Source organism: Pelodiscus sinensis, chromosome 7 (genome assembly GCF_052426305.1).
Source record: "Pelodiscus sinensis isolate ZL-2025 chromosome 7, ASM5242630v1, whole genome shotgun sequence".
NCBI lineage: Eukaryota > Metazoa > Chordata > Testudines > Trionychidae > Pelodiscus > Pelodiscus sinensis.
Window position 1 is genome coordinate 56,433,633 of NC_143058.1, and position 23,643 is coordinate 56,457,275.

The following is a 23,643-nucleotide window of genomic DNA, read 5'->3' on the forward strand; positions in this document are numbered from 1 at the left end:
TAACTATCATTTCACTCTACAAACTCTACTACACTGCTTGGATGAAGTTGCTTTTTGCTTAATGGCAAAAGTTCATCCATCTTCAAATCTGTGTTGAGTTTTACTAGGAGTAACCCTGTTACTGGCATTTTTCACTTCTGCGGAACTATTATTCTCATCCTCTGGAGTGGCTCCTTTCTAGGCTACTTTTGTCTTACTCATATTTAGCTGCTTCTGTCCCCTTGTTCTCAGGCTGTACTTCTATACTACACAGTGAAGAAAGCGACAGCTGAGAAAGGATACAGACTTGCTTGTGAGAAACATAATATTTTTCAGTGAGAGGCGCCAATAAGCTGACAAGAGCAGTAATAACTGGGATTTGAAACATTATCTGAAAACTCAATTAGGCAAAGAACAATGTTTTTTATTAGGCTAGTGAGAACTAGGGCTCATTTTAGTTTATCATAATGATGGTATCACATAACTAGGATATGTTAAACCAGAATTAAAAAAGAAAAAAAAATCTCAAAATGTTACCAAATGTATACAATTCTAGAAGGTGCCACAGGACACCTCGCCGCTTTTGTAGAATTTTAGAGTATTCTACCTCTTAAGACCTGGTTGTTTTCATCCACAACACATTTACGATTTTTTTTTTAAATTGGGAAAGGTAAGGTTCTACAATTAATCATTTTATGCTCTGGGCCTGCTCCTCTTCCAGGTGAAGCCAATAAGTAAGATGGATCCTTTCTATATTTTAAGACCAATTCTGAGGAGCGGAACAACTTCTGCCTTTTAAAATGGTATCTATGAACTCAAATTTTTGTGTGTGTGTGTGAGTGTGTGTGTGTGTGTGTGTACAGGGGCTGCAAACATGTTCCGTTTGGCTTTTTACTTAAGTCAGGGGCCCAATATTCCAGACCATTGCATGTTGTACATGTGCATATGAATATACAATTATCAAAAAGGAAGCACTTTAAACCCATTTTGTACATATTCATGTGACTACACAAAGAGCAAAGCTGTGGAGAATCAGACCTTATGGCTCTAATATATGTGTCTCAATGTACTACAGTTACCATTTCTGATATGCTAGGCTTAATGATTCTTTACCAGAGAACCCTGATAGACTTTATGGTGGTTTTATGATACACAATAAGTATATGCTGTTTCTATTAGCAAATTAATTTTCATTTGAAACTTTAAGGACTGAAACAAGACTGGCTCCAGAGATGAAACAATAGTCTAGAATCACAGAAATGTTGTCTTGGAAGGGAGCTCAATAGGTCATTGAGTCCATTCTCCTGCACTGAGGCAGGGCTAAGTATTATCTACAGCGTTCCTGAACTGGTGTTGATCTAAATTGATTTTTAACACTCCAATGATGGAGATTCTACAATAAGAACATAAGAACGGCCGTACTGGGTCAGACCAAAGGTCCATCTAGCCCAGTATCCTGTCTACCGGCAGTGGCCAGCACCAGGTGCCCCAGAGAGGGTGGACCGAAGACAATGATCAAGCGATTTGTCTCCCGCCATCCCTCTCCAGCCTCTGACAAACAGAGGCCAAGGACACCATTTTATCCCCTGGCTAATAGCCTTTTATGGACCTAACCTCCATGAAATTATCTAGCTTCTCTTTAAACTCTAGTATAGTCCTAGCCTTCACAGCCTCCTCTGGCAAGGAGTTCCACAGGTTGACTACACGCTGTGTGAAGAAGAACTTTCTTTTATTAGTTTTAAACCTGCTACCCATTAATTTCATTTGGTGTCCTCTAGTAGTTCTATTTAGAGAACTAATAAATAACTTTTCTTTATCGGCCCTCTCCACACCACTCATGATTTTATAGACCTCTATCATATCCCCCCTTAGTATCCTCTTTTCTAAACTGAAAAGTCCCAGTCGCTTTAACCTCTCCTCATATTGGACCCGTTCCAAACCCCTAATCATTTTAGTTGCCCTTTTCTGAACCCTTTCCAAGGCCAAAATATCTTTTTTGAGGTGAGGAGACCACATCTGTACACAGTATTCAAGATGTGGGCGTACCATAGTTTTATACAGGGGCAGTAAGATATTCTGGGTCTTATTTTCTATCCCTTTCCTAAAAATTCCTACCATCCTATTTGCCTTTTTGACCGCCGCTGCACACTGTGTGGAAGTTTTCAGAGAACTGTCCACGATAACTCCAAGATCTCTTTCCTGATTTGTTGTAGCCAAATTAGCCCCCATCATACTATACGTATAGTTGGGGTTATTTTTCCCAATGTGCATTACTTTACACTTATCCACATTAAATTTCATTTGCCATTTTGTTGCCCAATCACTCAGTTTGGTGAGATCTTTTTGGAGTCCCTCACAGTCTGCTTCTGTCTTGACTATCCTAAACAGTTTGGTATCATCTGCAAACTTTACTACCTCACTGCTTACCCCTTTCTCCAGATCATTTATAAATAAGTTGAAAAGGATTGGTCCCAGGACTGACCCTTGGGGTACACCACTAGTTACCCCTCTCCAATCTGAAAATTTACCATTTATTCCTACCCTTTGTTTCCTGTCTTTTAACCAGTTCGCAATCCAAGAAAGGACCTTCCCTCTTATCCCATGGCCATGTAATTTACACGGTGAAGAGCCTTTGGTGAGGGACCTTGTCAAAGGCTTTCTGAAAATCCAAGTATACTATATCTACTGGATCCCCCTTGTCCGCATGTTTGTTAACCCCTTCAAAGAACTCTAACAGATTAGTAAGACAGGATTTCCCTTTACAGAAACCATGTTGACTTTTGTCCAACAAATTATGTTCTTCTACATGCTTCACAATTTTATTCTTTACTATTGTTTCGACTAATTTGCCCGGTACTGAAGTTAGACTTACCGGTCTGTAATTGCCAGGATCGCCTCTAGAGCCCTTTTTAAATATTGGTGTCATGTTGGCTACCTTCCAGTCATTAGGTACGGAAGTCGATTTAAAGGATAGGTTACAAACCACAGATAATAGCTCAGCAATTTCCCATTTAAGTTCTTTTAGAACCCTTGGATGAATGCCATCCGGTCCCGGAGATTTGTTAACATTAAGTTTTTCTATTTGTTCCAAAACCTCTTCTAATGACACTTCAGTCCGGGACAGTTCCTCAGATTCATCACCCACAAAGGACGGTGCAGATTCAGGAATCTCCCCAACGTCCTTAGCCGTGAAGACTGAAGCAAAGAAATTATTTAGTTTCTCTGCAATGGCTTTATTGTCCTTGATTGCTCCTTTTATAGCTCGATCATCTAGGGGACCCACAGGTTTTTTAGCAGGCTTCCTGCTTCTAATGTACTTAAAAAACATTTTGTTATTTCTTTTTGCGTTTTTGGCTAGCTGTCCCTCAAAATAGTTTTTTGCTTTTCTTATTACATTTTTACACTTGATTTGACAGTGTTTATGTTCTTTTCTATTTATCTCACTAGGATTGGATTTCCACTTCTTAAAAGATACCTTTTTGTTCCTCACTGCTTCTTTTACATGGTGGTTAAGCCACGGTGACTCTTTTTTAGGTCTCTTGCCATGTTTTTTAATTTGGGGTATACATTTAAGTTGGGCCTCTATTATGGTGTCTTTAAAAAGTTTCCATGCAGCTTTCAGGGATTTGGCTCTAGTCACTGTGCCTTTTAATTTCTGTTTAACTAACCTCCTCATTTTTGTGTAATTCCCCTTTCTGAAATTAAATGCCAGGGTGCTGGACTGCTGAGGTGTTCTTCCTACCACAGGAATGTTGAATGTTATTATATTATGGTCACTATTCCCAAGCAGTCCTGTAACGATTATATCCTGGACCTGATCCTGCACTCCATTCAGGACTAAATTGAGAATTGCCTCTCCCCTTGTGGGTTCCTGCACCAGCTGCTCCAAGAAGCAATCATTTAAGCCATTGAGAAATTTTCTCTCTGCTTCTCTTCCTGAGGTGACATGTATCCAGTCAATATGGGGGTAATTAAAATCCCCCATTATTATAGAGTTCTTTATTTTGGTAGCCTCTCTAATCTCCCTCAGCATTTCAATGTCAGTATCGCTGACCTGGTCAGGTGGTCGGTAATATATCCCTACTGCTAATTTCTTATTATTGGAGCATGGAATTACTATCCATAGCGATTCTATTGAACATGTTGATTCGCTTACTATTTTTATTTCATTTGATTCTACATTATCTTTCACAGACAGTGCCACTCTGCCACCCACCCGGCCTGCTCTATCCTTTCTATATATTTTATATCCCGGTATGATTGTGTCCCACAGATTTTCCTCATTCCACCAGGTTTCAGTAATGCCTATTATGTCAATCTCCTCATTTAATACGAGGTACTCTAGATCACCCATCTTATTAGTCAGACTCCTAGCATTTGTGTACAAGCACTTTAGAAATTTGCCACTGGTTATTTGTCTGCCCTTCCCGGATGCATTGGATTCCTTTGTATGCGGTTGTTTGTCTGCTCTGGCCCATGGTTTGCCCTCTTCCCTCCTCTCTTTCTGACTACAGCTTAGACAATCTCTATCAATGGATTCTCCTCTAAGAGAAGTCTCCCTCTGATTTACGTGCATCTCCGCACCAATCGGCTTTCCCCCATCTCTTAGTTTAAAAACTGCTCTACGGCCTTTTTAATGTTTAGTGCCAGCAGTCTGGCTCCACCCTGGTTTAGGTGGAGTCCATCCTTCCTGTATAGGCTCCCCCTTTCCCAAAAGTGTCTCCAGTTCCTAATAAGTCTAAACCCCTCTTCCCTACACCATCGTCTCATCCACGCATTGAGACTCTGAAGCTCCGCCTGCCTACCTGGCCCTGCGCGTGGAACTGGAAGCATTTCCGAGAATGCCACCACAGAGGTCCTGGATTTCAGTCTCTTTCCTAGCAGCCTAAATTTGGCCTCCAGGATAATCTTCCCAGATAATTAATTCCAGTGCTTACCTACCCTCAAAGCTAGGAAGATTTTCCTAATGTCTAACTTAAATCTCCTGTGCTGTAATTTCAGCCTATTAATTCGTGTCTTGTCTTCACTAGGAAAGGACAATTTATCCACACTTCATTTCATAACTTATGTACTTCAAGACTGTTTTCACAAACCAAGCACTATAGATCTGACCTATCAGTCCCGCACAACCCTTTCAAAATCACAGCTTGAATTAATAACGCTACAATACAGGCAGTCCCCGGGTTACGTACAAGATAGGGACTGTAGGTTTGTTCTTAAGTTGAATCTGTATGTAAGTCGACGATTCAGCCGCTGCTGAAACTGACCAGCGGCTGACTACAGGAAGCTCGAGGCAGAGTTGCTCTGTCCCAGGCTTCCTGGAATCAGCTGCTGATCAGTTTCAACAGCGGCTGAATCTGGACGCCAGTTCCAACTTACATACAGATTCAACTTAAGAACCCCAGGCGTCCCCAAGTCAGCTGCTGCTGAAACTGATCAGCGTCTGATTCCAGGAAGCCCGGGGCAGAGCAACTCTGCCTCGGGCTTCCTGTAGTAAGCCACTGGTCAGTTTCAGCAGCGGCTGACTTGGGGACGCCTGGGGCAGAGCAGCTGGGGTGCTGCCGGGTTGGTCCAGTAGTGCCCAAAGCGGTGCTGCGGGACCAACCGGCAGCGCCCCAGCTGCTCTACCACAGGCGTCCCGAGAAAAGCATGATCTGCTGGGGGGGAGGGGGCACTAGCTGCGCCCCCCCCCCCCAGCAGACCAGGGAGACGCGGAGCAAAGCCACGGACGACTCGGCCGGGGGGACCGCCCAGACATGCCGCGGTCCCGCCGCCCGGGTCCTCTGCGGCTTTGCTCCTCGTCTCCCTGGTCTGCTGGGAGGGACCTCCCCCCAGCAGACTAGGGAGACGCGGAGCAGCTTTTCTCGCCCCGGAGGATGCGGGCGGCGGGACCGCGGCACGTCTGGGCGGTCCTGCTGCCCGCGTCCTCCAGGGCGAGAAAAGCCCCGTTCGTAAGTGCAGATCCGACGTAAGTCGGATCCGCGTAACCCAGGGACTGCCTGTACACTAACAATTGAACAGAAACACTGGATTTATGGTTTATTACAACCATCTGTAACCACTCATCTTCCTTTCTGTTCTGACTGGAGGAGTGTTAATGGGGCACTCTACTTTGAATAGTCCCTTACGATACATGGTAATGACTTACGCTAAACGATCTGTCCCACCTCACCTTTTGCTGAGAGGCAAAGAGCACCTTTTCCAGATTTGAAGAAGAGACAGGGCAGATCCCTGCTGGACTCGATATGCTCTTCCAGCTTGATTGTGAACCAATGACAAATACTCTTCTGATTATACTATTCCGACCAGCTGTGCACTCACCTTCTAAGTAGGCTACATTTCTCTAATTTGTTTATAAGAAGGTCATGTGAGATTGTATCAGTAGCCTTACTAAAGTTGAGAGATATCTACTGCTTTCCCCATCCACAAGGCTTCCTATACTTGTTAAAGAAGTATATTAGATTGGTTTGACATAAGTTTTCTTGACCAATCCATGTTGTTGATCACTTCCTGCAATATTTTAACTAATTTTAGACTAAATAAGAGCATACGAATGGCCATATTAGGTAAGAGCAAATGTCCATCTACCCAACAGTGGCCAATGCCATTGCCCCAGAGACAGAAAAGTGACCCATCTTGTTTCCCATTCTCAGTTTCTGACAAACAGAGGCTAAGGATACGTCTCCCCACCTCCACACCCAACCTGGCTAATAACCACTGATGGACCTATCCTCCATGAATTTATTTACTTCTTTTTTTAACTCTGTTAAAGTCTTGGTCTTCACAACAGCCCCTGGGAAAGAGTTCTACAGGTTGACTGTGCATTTTGTGAAGTACTTCTTCCTTTTTTTTTTAAATGTTACTTAATTTCATTTGATGACCCCTTGGTTCTTGTGTTAATATATTATTTTACAAACAATAAATTCTAAAATTGCCATTTCCTTCAAAAAAATTTACTTGCAGAAAATGCTCAAGAAGATTAAAATTCACGTATAAGAAAAATCACAGCAAAACTAAAAACGTGACTTTTACAAATAGTTATTTAATAATTAAACAGGAGTCTTTCTTTTAAACTAACAGACATGCCAAGCAGATTTGGCAGGTAATGCTTCATTGATGCAGGATGGGGAATTACATATTGTCATATTTTTCCAAAAGTATACTTGGATAATGATGGTGTTTAGACATATGATTCAATAAGCATTGGTATTTTTCAAACTTTGCTACATGCTAACCAAGCTGCCTCCTCTCCCCTTCGAAGCCAAAACACCATCAAATAACCATCCCTGAAACAAGACACAAAGAGGATTAATAAACGAGAAACAGCCTATGCAACAAGACAGTGCACTAAGCTAATTACATCCCTCATTCCATGTAATATTATTTTCATGAGAAGGCAGGTGACACTAATATATCTGAATACAGCTGCAAACCATTCAACCACAAACTGACAACTGTTGTACACATCTGTCTACATTTTAGAAATGTGACATACTAATAAATCTAATCACTTTTAGCATTAGCAATTCATTTCTCCTGCAATGGAAAACAAATAGAAAATAAGAAATTTAAATAGAATCATAAACTCAAAGAATCATAGAACACTAGAACTGGAAGGGACATCGAGAGATCAAGTCAAGTCCCCTGCCCTCACGGAAAGATCAAGCACCTGAGAGATGTCTATCGAACCAGCTCTTAAGATGGAGATTCCACAACCTCCCTGGGCAATTTATTCAGTATTTAACCATGCTGACAGTTAGGAAGTTTTTCCTAATGTACAACCTAAACCTCCCTTGCTGCAGTCTAAGCCCATTGCATTTTGTCCTAGCATCAGAAGCCAAGAACAACTATTTTTCCTCCCTCCTCCTTGTGACACCCCTTTAGGTACGTGAAAACTGCTATCATGTCCCTTCTCAGTCTTCTCCTTTCCAAACTAAACAAGCCCATTACTTTCAGTCTTCCCTGATAGCTCACATTCTTGTTGCTCTTCTCTGGACCTTCTCCAATTTCTCCACATCTTTCTGGAAATGTGGTGCTTAGAAATGGACACAATACTCCAACTGAAGCCTAATCATCACAGATTAGAGCAGAAGAATGACTTCCCATTCTGTATGTGTGAAACTAAGTACTTTGCATTTGTCCTTATTGAACTTCATCCTATTTACCTCAGACCATTTCTCCAGTCTGTCCCGATCATTTTGAATTATGACCCTATCCTCCAAGGCTCTTGCAACCCCTTCCAGTTTGGTATCATCTGCAAACTTAAGTGTACTCTGTATGCCAATATTTAAATAGTTGATGAGGATATTGAACAGAACCGGTCGCAAAACAGACCCCTGCAGAACCCCACTTCCAGCATGATTGTAAACCATTAATAATTACTCTTTGAGAACGGTTATCCAGCCAGCTACGCACCAACCTTATAGTAGCCCCATCAAAGTTGTATTTGCTTAGTTTATTGATAAGAAGGTCATGCGAGACAGTGTCAAATACCTTACTAAAGTCTAAGAATACCACGTCCACCGCTTCTCCCTTATCCACGAGACTTGTTATCCTCTCAAAGAAAGCTATCAGATTGGTATGACATGAGTTGTTCTTTACAAATCCATGCTGCCTGTTACCTATCACCTTATTTTCTTCCAGATATTTGCAGATGAATTCCTTAATTACTTGCTCCATTATCTTTCCTAACATGGAAGTTAAACTGACTGGTCTGTAGTTTCCTGTGCTGTTCTTATTTCCCTTTTTATAGATGGGCACTATATTTGCCCTTTTCTAGTCTTCTGGAATCTCTCCTGTCTTCCATGATTTTTCAAAGATGATAGCTAAAGGCTCATATACCTCCTCTATCAGCTTCTTAGAGTATTCTAGGATGCATTTCATCAGGTCCTGGTGACTTGCAGACAGCTAACTTTTCTAAATAATTTTTAACTTGTTTTTTTATTTAATCTTCTAACCCTCCCCTATTTCCACTAACAAATAGTTTAGAACCCCCTTGGAATTGGAAATAGAAGTACAATTCCCAGATTCAATGGCCTACTCTAGTGAACAATTACCCATGCAAGCATTTGTATGATTAAGGCCTAAAATAAGCTTAATGCAAACAATAAATCTTAATGAAATTACATCTAATGGCAGAATATCACTTATTTTCACATCAAATATCGTAACCCAAAAATGCTCAAAAAAAGTCAGCTTTGCTCTACTTCTCAAAGCAGTAATCGCTATAGTGATATCTTATGAATGCAAAATATAACAGCATACAGTGACTAGAAATAGATAAAAAACTAAGCTACACTATAATGTACTGTTCTTGAATAACTAAATTATTTTGTTAGCTTTATTTCTAAAGCTGGCAATTTGCAGTGATTCTCCTATTAAGTGAATTTCAACAGCACCTGAATATTACTGTTTTATTAAAAAAAACTTAAATTAATGCAATTTTTGAAAGTAGCACAGTTAAAACTTTCCAAAAAAAAGGCTAAAAGGTGGTATCATTAGAGGTGGTTTTGGAACAAATTGATAACTTAGCAGTAACAAGTCACTGGGACCAGATGGCATTCACCCAAAAGTTCTGAAAGAACTCAAATGGGAAATTGCAGAACAATTAACTGTGGTTTGTAACCTATCCTTTAAATCAGCTTCCGTACCTAATGATTGGAAGATAGCTAACGTGACACCAATATTTAAAGAGGGCTCTAGAGGTGATCCTGGCAATTACAGACCAGTAAGTTTAACATCAGTACCAAGCAAATTAGTTGAAACTATAGTAAAGAATAAAATTGTCAGATACAAGGATGAATATAATTAGTTGGGGGAAGTCAATATGGTTTCTGTAAAGGGTCAGCAAACGTGGACAAGGGGGAATCCAGTGAATATAGTATAGTTAGATTTCAAGCCTTTGACAAGGTCCCTCACCAAAGGATCTTAAGTAAAGTAAGTTGTCATGGAATAAGAGGGAAGATCATTTTGTGGATTGATAACTGGTTAAAAGACAGGAAACAAAGGGCAGGAATAAATGGTAAGTTTTCCGAGTGGAGAGAGGTAACTAGTGGGGTTCCCTAGGGGTCTGTCCTGGGACCCATCCTATTCAATTTATTTATAAATGATCTAGAGAAAGGGGTAAAGTGAGGTGGCAAAATTTGCTGATGATACCAAACTGCTCAAGATAGTTAAGACCAAAGCAGACTGTGAAGAGCTTCAAAAAGTTCTCACCAAACTAAGGGTAGACTACAGGGTTTTGTCGACAGAAGTTTTGTCAACAGATACTGTCGACAAATCTTCTGTCGACAAAGAGCGTCTAGACTACAGCCAGTTCTGTCGACAAAGCAAGCCGCTCTGTCGACATAACAGCGTGGACGCAAAGGACAGTTTAGATGCAATAACACCTTCTATCGACAGAACTGTGTCAACAAAAGGCGTTATTCCTCGTAGAATGAGGTTTACATACGTCGACAAAACTGCTGAGTTTTGTCGATGTTATGTCGACATAACTCAAAGGCAGTGTGGACGCAGGTATAGTTTTGTCAACAAAAGTGGACTTTTGTCAACAAAACCCTGTAGTCTAGACACACCCTAGGTGATTGGGCAACAAAATGGCAAATGAAATTTAATGTTGATAAATGTAAAGTAATGCACATTGGAAAAAATAATCCCAACTATACATACAATATGATGGGGACTAATTTTGGCTACAACTACTCAAGAGAGATCTTGGAGTCATTGTAGATCATTCTCTGAAAACATCCACTCAGTGTGCAGTGGCAGTCAAAAAAGCAAATAGAACAGTAGGAATCATTAAAAAAAGAGATAGAGAATAAGACACAAAATATCTTATTGCTTCTATATAAAACCAAAGTATGCCCACATCTTGAATACTACGTACAGATGTGGTCCCCTCATCTCAAAAAAGATATATTAGCACTGGAAAAGTTTCAGAAAAGGGCAACAAAAATTATTAGGAGTTTGGAATGGGTTCCATTTGAAGAGATTAAAAAGACTTTGAGTTTTCATCTTAGAAAAGAGGAGAGTAAGAGGGATATGATAGAGGTCTATTAAATCATGACTGGCATGGAAAAAGTGAATAAGGAAAACTTATTTACTTATTCCCACAATATAAGAACTTGCGATCACTAAATGAAATTAATAGGCAGCAGGTTTAAAACAAAAGGAAGTTTTTCTTCAGTCAACCTGTGGAACTCCTTGCCATAGGATATGGTGAAGGCTAGAACTTTAACAGGGTTCAAAAAAGAGCCAGATAGATTCATGGAGATTAGGTCCATCAATGGCTTTTAGCCAGGATGGGTAGGAATGGTATCCCTAGTTTCTGTTTCTCTGGAGGTGATCATGTGAGGATTACATATTGTGATTCCTCCCTCTGGGGCATCTGGTATTAGCCACTGTTGGCAGACAGGATACTGGGCTAGATGGACCTTTGGTTTGACCCAGTACGGCCATTCTTATGAGCAGATTACACCCATATGTGTCATAATTCCATGTTAAATTTGTAAGTAAACATGTTCTGTGTTGTTTTTAAACACAAAGGATGTAGGCTATGTAATGTATGTGAGTCAATGTTATTCTAAGAACCTTACCCTTAGCATTTTGTGACTTCTTACAGTCTATTGTACACGAATAACATTTTTTGCAGCTGAATTCCTTGTATTTGGCTTTTTTTTTTTTTTTTTTTTTTTTAAGACAAACGTATCTGTTATCTACCAATAACATGGTACTACTTAAGCAATGGTGTTTATACTTCATTCAAGTGAATGGGGTAGACGAGATGTCCTAAAACCAGAAATGTTTTTAATTTAATATTTGAAAGTTTTAATCTTTAAAGGATGTGCAATAGAGATGTTAGCATATAGTCATGTATAGTCATGTAAACGATTAACCAGTAAGCCTGGGCGTATCAGTTAATCCTAACAACTACATGCACTCCCCTCTCCCTTGCTGTCTTCTGTATGAGAAGCAACAAGGGGGGGGCACACTGGGTCCCACAGAGCTACCTGCCCCCACCCACTGTGCTGTGCCTCTGATAGAAAGGCAGTAGTGCAGAGGGCGAGGGAGGGCTGGTAGATGCAGGAAGCTGGCTTTCAAGCCAGCTTTCCATGCGTATTGGCTGATGGGGAAGCTGCCTGCCCCCCCCCCCTCCCACAGAGGCAATGGAGGGGGGAGGAAGGAGCCAATGTTTTGGGGGACGGGGGCGGGGACGGTGGTGGCTTAAAAACTGCCCCCCCCCATGAGCACTGGATTTGCGGGGCTGTCCCCACCCCCAGAGATGGCAGCACTGGACAGTGGGGAGAAGGAAAGAGCAGGCAGGATACCAGCACAGTCTGTGTCCCCGGGGAACTTGGGTGATACACAGGTAGCAGTGCGGAGCAGCAGGTGGGCACAAGTCTGCATGCGGAGCCTCTGTGAAAAGCAGCAGCACTGAGTGGCAGAGAGCTCCCCAGAAGTGTGCCAGGAGTGCACTGGCTGCCAGCCCTGCCCCTGAGGATTACTGAATTATCATGTAACCAATAAGATTTTGTGTGGTTACATGATTATTCAATTCAACAATAACTAACATCCCTAATTGCAAGCAAGAAAGCATAAACAAATGCACTTGGGCAATATTAATCTGTATACAGAATTTCCTACTCCCCCCAAAAAGTTTAAAATTTAGCTTTCTAGTTATTTTAAATGTATTGCTTTATCTAAAACTAGATTGCATTACTCTGTAGAATTAATACTTTTCATACACATTTTCATTTGATACCTTGGCAACTGTGTACACGTTAACACCCTTTTGCGACACAATCCACTGGAAGCACAAAAGACATGAGGAAAGACATAAAACTAAAAGCACCTTCAAAGGTTTTTTCCATGGCATCATATTTCTTAACTGTCATGTATCCAAACCTGTTAAGGGGGTTTAAAAAGGTAAAAGGAGAAGAGGACTGGGAAAGAGCAGAAAATAACTTTTGTTCTGGGCTGTTGTAAAAGCTCATTTATTACACAGCAGCTGGAATAAGTTTCCTCAGAAAACGTAACTTTTTAGCTAACACCAGCATGGCTTAGAGAAAAATACGCCAAAAACCTCTTCTAAAGCATAATTGGCAAAAAACAGCCTGAGAATATTTATCAAAAATGCCTTAGTTGCTTTATTATATTGGCATAATCTGTATATATTCCTTGCCTCAGCTTTTCCCTAGAACACTTAAACTAGAAGTGGTACTCCGGAGGTAAACAACAATGAAATGTGACTTCTGATCTAATGGATGTGCAAGACTTTCAGTAATAATAATAATAATAATAATAAAAACATCATCCCCCCAATTGGTCATCACCAAACAGAATCACAATCGGTACCTTTCACCTCTTCTGGTATAACAATTCCAAACTACAGGGAGGTACAGATTCCCAACATAACGAACAGTGCCAAAAAGTGGGTAGCAATATATTAAAATGTGAGGAGTAACTTTTGGAGTGTTAATGACTCTTTCCTTATTTTATGGAAATAATCTAGGTGTTATCCATAACAGACTTCTGAGTTTGTCTTACAAGGCTTTTTTTTTTTTTTTTTTTCCCCCAGACTACACCAAAGAGCATTCAAAATAGTAAATTTGTATCCTTCTTCCAGTATGAAGAAAAGCTGTTGCTAGCTATTTTAATTCATCTGAAGGGCGTTACTGTTTTCTGGCAGTAAGGGAAAAAACATCTACAGGCAGTCCCTGAGTTACGCGAATCCGACTTATGTCGGATCCGCAGTTACGAACGGGGCCGTTCCTCTCCCTGGTTTCCAGCAGACCAGGGAGAGGAAGCAAAGCGGTGGAACACGTGGGCAGCGGACAGGGCTGTCCGCTGCCCACGCGCTCCGCGGCTTGGCTCTGCTTTGCTCCCCCCCCCCCGGTCTGCAGACCAGGGGGAAGGAAGGGGGGGGGCAAAGCAGAGCAAAGCCACGGAGCCCGAGGGCAGCAGGACAGCCACAGCGCGTCTGGGCTGTCCCGCTGCCCCCGTGCTCCGTGGCTTTGCTCCGGACACCTGTGGTACAGCAGCTGGGGCGCTGCCAGTTGGTCCCGTAGCGCCGCTCTGGGCGCTACTGGACCAACCAAGCAGCACCCCAGCTGTTCTGCCCCAGGCGTCCTGATTCAGCCACTGCTGGTCAGATTCAGCAGCGGCTGAATCAGGACGCCTGGGGCAGAGCAGCTGGGGTGCTGCTGGGTTGGTCCAGTAGCGCCGAGGAGCGGCGGCGCTACTGGACCAACCCAGCAGCACCCCAGCTGCTCTGCCCCAGGCGTCCCCAAGTCAGCCGCTGCTGAAACTGACCAGTGGCTGACTACAGGAAGCCCCTGCCCCGGGCTTCCTGGAATCAGCCGCTGATCAGTTTCAGCAGCAGCTGACTTGGGGATGCCTGGGGTTCTTAAGTTGAATCTGTATATAAGTCAGAACTGGCCTCCAGATTCAGCCGCTGTTGAAACTGATCAGTTTCAGCAGCGGCTGAATCTGGACGCCAGTTCCGACTTACATACAGATTCAACTTAAGAACAAACCTACAGTCCCTATCTTGTACGTAACCCGGGGACTGCCTGTATGTGCTTCCCACAGCTTGATTTTTATACCTGTAAAGCAGAGGGGAACCAAACTTTTATATTCCACAGACTCCATTTGATTTTTAGCTAAAAATGCAAGCATGAATATTACAAGCTGTCCAAGAACTTGGAATCTTTGCTGGATATTTGCATTACCTCAGAGTATATTTAAAATGAGTCATCCTTTAAAAACAGTCTGACGAGAGGAAAAGTCACTAGTAAATGCAACAGAGGTTTTTTGGAGAGAGGGGTGAAGAAGAAGTGAACATTAAGCATATAAACCCACAAGTGGAAACAGCATTCTATCAACAAGAAAAAAGTCACATGCGGGTGGAAAGATGATGCATCACCTTGGTCAGCAAATGAGAAGGCTTTCCTGCAATGTTTCTCAGAAGGAGGGATGTTTCCCTGTCCAGATAGGAGTGCTTGTACAGAAAAAGAGAGAGAGAGAGAAAGAAAATAAGTCAAAAGAAATCAGTGCAGTAATTTTATAGTGTATTGATTATAGTAGACAAGCAGAATTTAAGCAAACACCTAAAAACTTTCTGCACTTAACTTCCCCACATAAACTCTTCCCAGCCATAAAACTAACGAGCTCTAGACCCTGAATTCCAGAAATACTTGACTGAAAGCAAAGGTTTAATAAGATGCTCTGCTATTACAACACACCACTTTGCTCTTCACCTGTTTTTGAATCACATAAAAGTTATAAAATACACGTAAAGAATTTTTTTTCTTACCGGTTACTGTTTTCGTTTCTACAAAATACTGGTTAGATTTTAAAAAGTACCTAAGTGATTTAGGAGCACAAATTAATGGGACTTGCATTACTAAGTCACTGAGACACTTCTGAAAATCCTATCTGCATCTGGCAAATCTTATACAACTGGGCTTGCTGCTTCTGCAATGCAGAGATGAAGACAGTACAGAACTGACAGTCATGGAACCAGGACATGCTATTCAAGCTTTGCACCCTGGCTGCTATTTCCAAGAACAGGACTTCCAAAATGGAAGAAAACACCTTACAATAACGAGAGTAACTAACTGTGCCAACTACTGCCAACAAGTTAAACTTTTCATGTACAGATATCTTCTTGTCTCATATATTCATTCTTTCTTTCAATACACCAAGTTCTTCTCTCTCCTACAAGAATTTGTCTAACAATAATCCACACTGGGGAAGTGACCCAGATGACAGAACAGATAAAAATATAACTCCCTCCTCAATGTCTTATGCCAATAAGACAAAAGCAACATGAAGCATAAGATATACATTCCTTCTGTTCAGGTTTTACAATTGTTAAAGCATGGCTTTCCTTCTTGGATAGCTTCTTCGACATTTCTCCCAGGCAGCTGTTTCATCAGTAAATTTGGCAGAAGTCAGATTCTACCTGTGGTGGGAGTCTTCTCTCCATGGAAACACGCAAATGATAAATGGGTATTGCATTGCCCAAGAACTTCAATTACACATAAACTGCATCAGCCACAAAGGAAGATGGGAAGGAGGAATGACTTGATGATCTCCTTTCAGGACATAATTGCTACTGAACAACACGTATGAAGGATAAAAGTCCAGAAACAGAGCATTCCATGTTTCACCTTGGAGAGATGCCAATTTTAATTCCAGGAGAAGTAAGGGTAAAAAAAGAAATTCCCGTTGAGCATTTGTGTAGACTGCAAAAATGAGTGCTCTTTTACAACATGTTAGCTAACATATATGCATATTTTCACACATCACCAAGGATATGGATTGATATTTAAAGATATTCTAGTCATGGTCAACCACATCCTTGGGTAGATCAGGTTTTAAACATGTAATGGTGGGACATGTTATCTAATAAGTTCTGATACATTTGAAAAATCAAGTATAAACTTGGCACTGGGTAACTTAAAGCATGCTTAGCTGGTCAAGATAAAATCTATAGACAGGCTTCAAGCTTTAACTCAATCAGCGCGGCACATGTTATGTTACACAGAAACTTAAACTAGAATTTTCAAACATATTAGTTATAAAGCATTAGCTAGTATACCCTACGATCACATCTTTTATGACCACGGCCAGCTAATACATTTTTCAACATCATAGCCTTTACCCACATGAGACTGACTAACGTTTAAGAAGTGATAACATTTAAAAAACTCTTTCAGTCTAAACAAGTCTGAGTGTACACACTGTATCCATAGTCCAAAAAACATGTTTTGTTTAAAATCTTAGTACTAGCAAAGAAGAAGTTACTCACCTTGTGCAGTAATTATGGTTCTTCGAGATGTGTTCCCCTATGGGTGCTCTACTGTAGGTGCACTTGCATTCCCACACTGCTCACTGGAGATCTTTGGTCGCAGTGGCTATTAGGCTAGTACACATGCTAGCTCCTTGTGCCAAGGCTAGCCAGCGTGCACAGACTAATCCCACCTCAGTTCCTTCTCTACCAGTGTTATTGACATGAACTCAGAAGTAGAAGGGCAGGTTGTAGAACCCTCACAGGGACACACATTGTTACTGCACGAAGAGAACAGCTTTGAGTAGTGTCCTATAGATGGCTCCCGAGCAGTGTGGAGGGCTGCGACTTTGGGGCTGGGTCAGTTACAGGTACTGTGGAGCCGAAGATGGCATCGACAGCAGAGTCCCCAGTGATAACATAATGCTCTGCACAAGTGTGAACTGACGCTTGTGTCACCACTCTACTGATTTCTGAGATAGGGACATCCATTGTTGACTTCAAGAATGAAAAAATCAGCCACATGGGGTATGTATGGACAGTATTTGGAGGGATCATGTTGCAAACTTGTGTCTGATGCAGTTCAAGACCCACTTGGAGAGTCTTTTGGCTGATATTGCTGAGCTGTTGGAGCTTTCCGCATGAAGAGGAAAAACGAGGATGGTGGGGGGAGGGGAGAGAGTATTTCCTGATAATCTTCATTCTGTCCAGATAGACTGTTAGGGCTCTCCTGACATATAGGGTGTATAATATATAGCCTCCCTGTTGTCTTGGTGAGGCTTGGGGTAGAAGATCAGGATAAATCAATTGGTTCACGTGAAACTTGGGAGGATACTTTAGGAATCATTTTGGAAGTGGCCTTTACCAAAGAACACCATAAATCAGCTATTTCTCCTAGAGAAGGCATTTGCTATGAAGGAGGAGGTTTTTCACAGAGAGGTATGTAAGGAGAACAGATCATTCCTTTCAGTACCAGGGTTCAGGCCCATGTGGCAGTAGGAAGATGAGGTTATGGGAAAGGTTTACTGTGTGCTTGAGAAAACTTTTGGTAGATGGGCATGACAGTACTGAGTAGCTTTCTCCTGGTTGGTGGAAGACTATTATAGCTACTAGGTATACTCAGAGAGCTTAGAGATAACCCAAGTCTTTTTCAGGCCAATGCCTAGTTTAAGATATGTGGAAGAGTCCTGGATATTGGGGAGTTTTGTTGGGAACATCACCAAATCCAAAACCCGGACCATTTTTGCTGGTAAGTATGTTCTGTTGAGAACTTTCTGCTGGGTAATCAACAAAAATTATTAGGGGTTTGGAACAGGTCCCATATGAAGAGAGATTAAAAAGATTGGGACCTTTCAGCTTAGAAAAGAGGAGACTAAGAGGGATATGATAAAGGTCTATAAAATCATGACTGGCATGAAAAAAGTAAATAAGGAAAAGTTATTTATTTGTTCCCATAACGTAAAAACTAGGAGACACCAAATGATATTAACAGGTAGCATGTTTAAAACAAACAAAAAGAAGTTTTTCTTCACACAGCACATGGTCGGCCTGTGGAACTGCTTGCCAGAAGAGGTTGTGAAGACCAAAACTTTAACAGGATTCAAGAAAGAACTAGATGAATTCATGATGAATTTAGGTCCATCAATGGCTATTAGCCAGGATGGATAGGAATGGTGTCCCTAGCCTCTGTCGGAAGCTAGGAATGGGTGACGGGAGAGGGATTGTTTAAGATTCCCTGTTCTGTTCACTCCTTCTGGGGTATCTGGCATTGGCCACTGTCGGGATACTGGACTAGATGGACCTTTAGTCTGACCCAGTATGGCCATTCTTATGCAATATCTTCTGCACCTCCACTGAACAGGAGCTTTCTAGTTGTCTGAAACCATGAGGTGTAGAACCTCCAAGTTGGAATGTAGGGTGTGTCCTCTGAAGTGGACAAGAAGGTAAAGAGAGACAAGGAGAGACTCGCTGGGCACATTGTAAGCTGTGACAGGTAAGGGTAGTATGGTTGAACCTCCCAAATCCAGGACTCTCTGGTTTGGCAACATCCGTGGTCCAACACAACCACAGATGTTGCAGGACCAAGAAGCCCCAGAGGTGGAGAGCGGGAGCCAGCTGGGAGAATGAGCCCTGGCTGGGCCAGCAGTGGCTGGGCCAAGTGGCAACTGGGGAGCCCCAGCCTGGCTGGAGAACCCCTGGCATCAGCAGGACCAGACCGTGAACGGGGGAGCCTCTGCCCTGGCCAGGGAATCTCTAATGTCAGCTGGCCCAGGCAGCAAATGGGGAGTCCCTGCCCTACCTGGGGAACCCCTTGCAGCAGCAGGGCCATGCGGCGGCCAGGCAGCTCCGGGGAAGCCCCAGCAGAAGCAGGACTGGCCCTGGCCTGCTGTTATTGAGGCAAGAGAACCCCTGGCATCAACAGACAGGCAGCCCCAGCCAGGGAACCCCTGGAATCTCCAGTGGCAGTGAGGTTGGGGTGGCTGGCTGGCCCTGGCCAGAGAACCTCTGGCAGCAGCAGCAGGGCTGGGCAGCAGCAGGTTAGCCTGGGCCAGGGAGCCCCAGTGGCAGTGGCGTCCGAGCAGGGCTGGTAGTATCTGGGTGGTACTGACAGGGGAACCCCCGGCAGCAGTGAGCAGGAGCCCCAGCCTTAGGAGCCTGGAAGTGGAACAGCCAGCAAGGGAGCATTGACCTCCCCAGGTCTGGCAAACTCCCTAGTTCAGGACTGTTCAGGTTCCGACAGTGCTGGACCAGGGATTTCCACCCTGTAGTTCTGTCTCACCCAAGTAGGACTGACCGGAATGATGTGTGCTCTGACTATTTTCGGCAAGACCTCTAATAGTAGGAGAAAAAGAGGTGAGATGAAAAGAAGGTCTCTGTCCCTGGGGAGAAGAGCATTGTCCAGAGTGTTGAGCTCGCCCTGCTCTGGATCAGTAGCATGGACATTTCTTGACCAGGTAAATGGCAAACAATCTGTGGTTGGTGTCCCCCTCTGCCTGAACAGATTGTGAAGTACTACCAAGTCAAACTCCCCGTCATGACTGTGGAAATTTACAACTGAGACTTCCGCTATTGAGTTGTGTGCGCCTGGGAGGTAGGCTGCTGACAGTATGACAGTGGGAAATACACCATTTCCATAGTACCATCACCTCCATGCTGAGGGATGGTGACCTGGCTCTCCCTTGTCAACTGTCTGTTAGGGCTCATGCGTAATACTTTGATCAATAAGAGGAGGTAGGTGTAGACATTCCTGACTGCCTTTAGCTCGAGCAGGTTGCTGTGAAGGGATATCCCCATACGTGACCATTTGCCTCGTGTTATAAGGATCTTTACACCTGCATCCCACCCTACGAGCAACGAAGAAAGTTTGAGACACATGGTGTTGATATGTAGCACAAGGATCCCTGTATGGTCACTTGGGTGGTGGTGGCGGCAGCATCCAGGTTAGTGGCAGGGCCCATGGATGGCTGTATAAAGATAGTGGTGATGCGGCTATTAAGGGTATGCCTGAGGACCCTGGTAATACTGGGCACCAGGGAAGATTTCCATGCTGTTTAAAAGCTTGACGTGGCAGTCCCAGTATTAAGAGAAGGAAACTCCAGTACGTCTGATACATGGAGGTCCCTAGACTGTCTAGATTCCAACAGTGCCAACTAACTCAAGGCTGCTGGTGGCACAGAGGAGGATGAAGGTTTTGTCCATACCAGGTATTCTAGTGCCGAATGAGGTACTGATGATGATACTACATACCAGTAATGCCTTTTTAGAGGAGTGCTTACTCCTGTCCTGGTTCCCCAGCGCTGTTGACATCATGCTTGTGCCCATTGGTTCTGTGGGCTTGTCAACAGTACTTGCCGCTGAGGACTTCTGTGAGGTTTTGTCCATACCAGGTATTCTGGTGCCGAATGAGGTACGGATGATGATACTACATCTATACTACAGGCAGTCCCCGGGTTATGTACAAGATAGGGACTGTAGGTTTGTTCTTAAGTTGAATCTGTATGTAAGTCGGAACTGGCGTCCAGATTCAGCCGCTGCTGAAACTGATCAGTTTCAACAGCGGCTGAATCTGGAGGCCAGTTCTGACTTACATACAGATTCAACTTAAGAATCCCAGGCATCCCCAAGTCAGCTGCTGCTGAAACTGATCAGCAGCTGATTCCAGGAAGCCCGGGGCAGGGGCTTCCTGTAGTCAGCCACTGGTCAGTTTCAGCAGCGGCTGACTTGGGGACACCTGGGGCAGAGCAGCTGGGGTGCTGCTGGGTTGGTCCAGTGGTGCCCAGAGCGGGGCTACGGGACCAACCAGCAGCGCCCCAGCTGCTGTACCACAGGCGTCCGGAGCAAAGCCGCGGAGCACAGGGGCAGCGGGACAGCCCAGACGCACCGTGGCTATCCTGCTGCCCTCGGGCTCCGTGGCTTTGCTCTGCTTTGCTCCCCGTCCCCCTGGTCTGTAGACCAGGGGGACGGGGAGCAGAGCAGAGCAGAGCAAAGCAAAGCCGTGGAGCACGCGGCCAGCTGACAGCCCAGACGTGTCTGGGCTGTCCGCTGCCCGCGTGTTCCGCCACTTTGCTTCCTCTCCCTGGTCTACTGGAGACCAGGGAGAGGGAGGGCCCCATTTGTAACTGAAGATCCGACGTAAGTCAGAGCCGCGTAACTCGGGGACTGCCTGTATATGATCGATACTATATGAGAGGGTCTCACAAGGCTTTCACACAAGGTTATTACAGGAGGTATCTCTTGTCCTCCCTTCTTCCCCAAACTGGCCACCTTGCTTGCTGTCAGAGAGAGAGGTGGGTGGGGAACTGAGACTCACACATGCTCACTATCCACAAGGCAAAAAAAGCCCAAATGTCTCAGGCCACAGAGAATCAACAAAAGAAAGTTTTAGCAGAAAAGAGTACTGCTGGAGTTCTATGTTTTTATCATGTAACTGAAAAAATAACAGGTGGTCTACAGTAACAGCAGCTTACTCCGGAGCACTGTTGTTGAGATGTGGGGGATTGTAGCCAGGAGTATGGTTTGAGGGGTTCCTGGCTTCCATTACTGATTAACCTGGGGGAGGATTACCAGACACACATTCTTACAAGAGAAAAGAAGACTGTTTTGCTCGTTACATGAGTACTATCAACTGTTCATTTCAGCAAGAGTTGAGGGAGTTCACTGTCTTACAGGATTGAGCCCTAATAGAACAATTACTGCATAAGCAGCCATAGCAGTTATCATTCAGTGTAAGTACAACAGAATCTTTCACAGAGAAAGGGAATTCTGTCCTGAGAAGTGGACGTATCCCTCATACACCTTAAAACCAGTGCTGGTACAGGGAAATGTAAATTTGCTCAGGGAGCATTCTCCTTGCTATGATGGCAGTTTTATTTCAGCTTACCTGGCCACATAATCATGGGTACATATTATCTGACCTGTGTTGGTCAACTACAGCCAAAGACTATCTCAAGGGGAACTCTGTACTGCTACAATCTTCTTCTGTAGAGTAATTTTTTCATCTCAGGGGAATAAACTGGCTAATCCTAGATAAATTTGGCCCTGTAATTGTAACTTTTACTTGGTTTAACCAAAAGGAATAGGGAGCAGGAATCTTGAATAAAGTATGACAGTTTAATGGGTCACTTAGTTATTAGCATTAGTATAAGCCCAGTTCCCAACAAGGGATAGAAATTTGCAATCCTTTGAACTGAGGGAGGGGGAACCTATGGACAGTCTGTGGCTTGCCTTGATCTGACTTACAAGTCTTGGGGTGAGCTGACTGGCTCCCTGCGGTGGGAATCATGGCCAATGGGAGTGGTGGGGGCTGATGCCTGCAGGGAGCACTTTCTCAGAGCCATGTGAAGCCACCTGCTCCCCCTACCCTCTGGAGCTACTCCAGGTTGGGCCCCAATCCACTACCTCCTCCCACATCCCCACTCACAGCCCACTCCTGCCCCCTCCCTCCTACCCAGACCACATCTCTCTACCCCCAGCCTGCCCCTGCACCCTTCCTCCCACGGAGACCCTGCACATGTAGCTAACTCAGACTCAACACCCGTACCCCCAGTCCACTCCCCAGCAACCTCCTTCCGCACTATGAATCCCTAATTTTTGGCCCCAATCCAGGGCCTACCAAGGCCCCACAAATCTACTAGCCTTAGGATCCCAGAAAAGTTAATCTGCCTTGGAAACTATTTTTCCCTTTCCCATCCCCTGCAAGGGGCTGGAGCTTGAGGCGGAGTGAGGCAAGTGTCTTTTTCCTGCTTTTCAGTTGGGGGGTATATATGTTAGGATTTTTTTTCCTATTCACTTGGGAGCCAGGCCAGTGAGGGTGGACCAAGGTATTTTCAAAAGGGAAAAATGTTGGTATTATTGAAGTATTTGTTCAAGAAATGCCAAATAAAGAAGAACTAAGTAGAGTTTGTTCCCACTGCTTTTCTGATCCACAGCAAAAATCAAAATACAGATACTCATTGGCAAAGAAATACTTAGAGAAGTAATAACGAGATTTGATTGGACTGTTTGTGGCCATCAAAGTCAGAGCTAGCAAATCAATGGCAGTCAAACTACCTATATGAATTTGAGGTGCAATGACATGTCAAAGAGCAAGAAAGCTAAATTTCTTTAGAAATCTAGAGTGCCTTTTGTTCTGGAATAATATATTTACTTTTCGGCACCTCGGTTTCACAAACATGTAGGGAAGTTAGAGAAACTATAGACAAGAACAACAAAAGAGATTAACATATTATAGTTTGGCAAAGCAACAGCTATTTGTAGATAAAACATTCTTCAAATACTTGAAATGAGTAAATGCCCCAGAGGGAGAGGACTAGTCATGAGACAGTAAAACTAAGAAAGGATTATTTACAAGATTACTTTTGTTTCATTTTATA

At 43.4% G+C, this 23,643-nt stretch overlaps 1 protein-coding gene across 6 annotated transcripts in view; it reads right to left on the minus strand.

The window, feature by feature from the left end:
* RAPH1 (Ras association (RalGDS/AF-6) and pleckstrin homology domains 1) overlaps positions 1-23,643 on the minus strand; it is a 173,929-nt gene that overhangs the window by 33,651 nt on the left and 116,635 nt on the right. For 4 of the 6 annotated variants that reach the window (XM_089779797.1, XM_075933805.2, XM_089779799.1 and 1 more), the window contains one exon: positions 14,903-14,977. The exons of the other annotated variants lie outside the window; for them this stretch is intronic. In XM_089779797.1, coding sequence (XP_089635923.1) covers positions 14,903-14,977 — 75 coding nt within the window. The remainder of the gene's footprint in view (positions 1-14,902; positions 14,978-23,643) is intronic. 6 annotated transcript variants of the gene reach the window in all.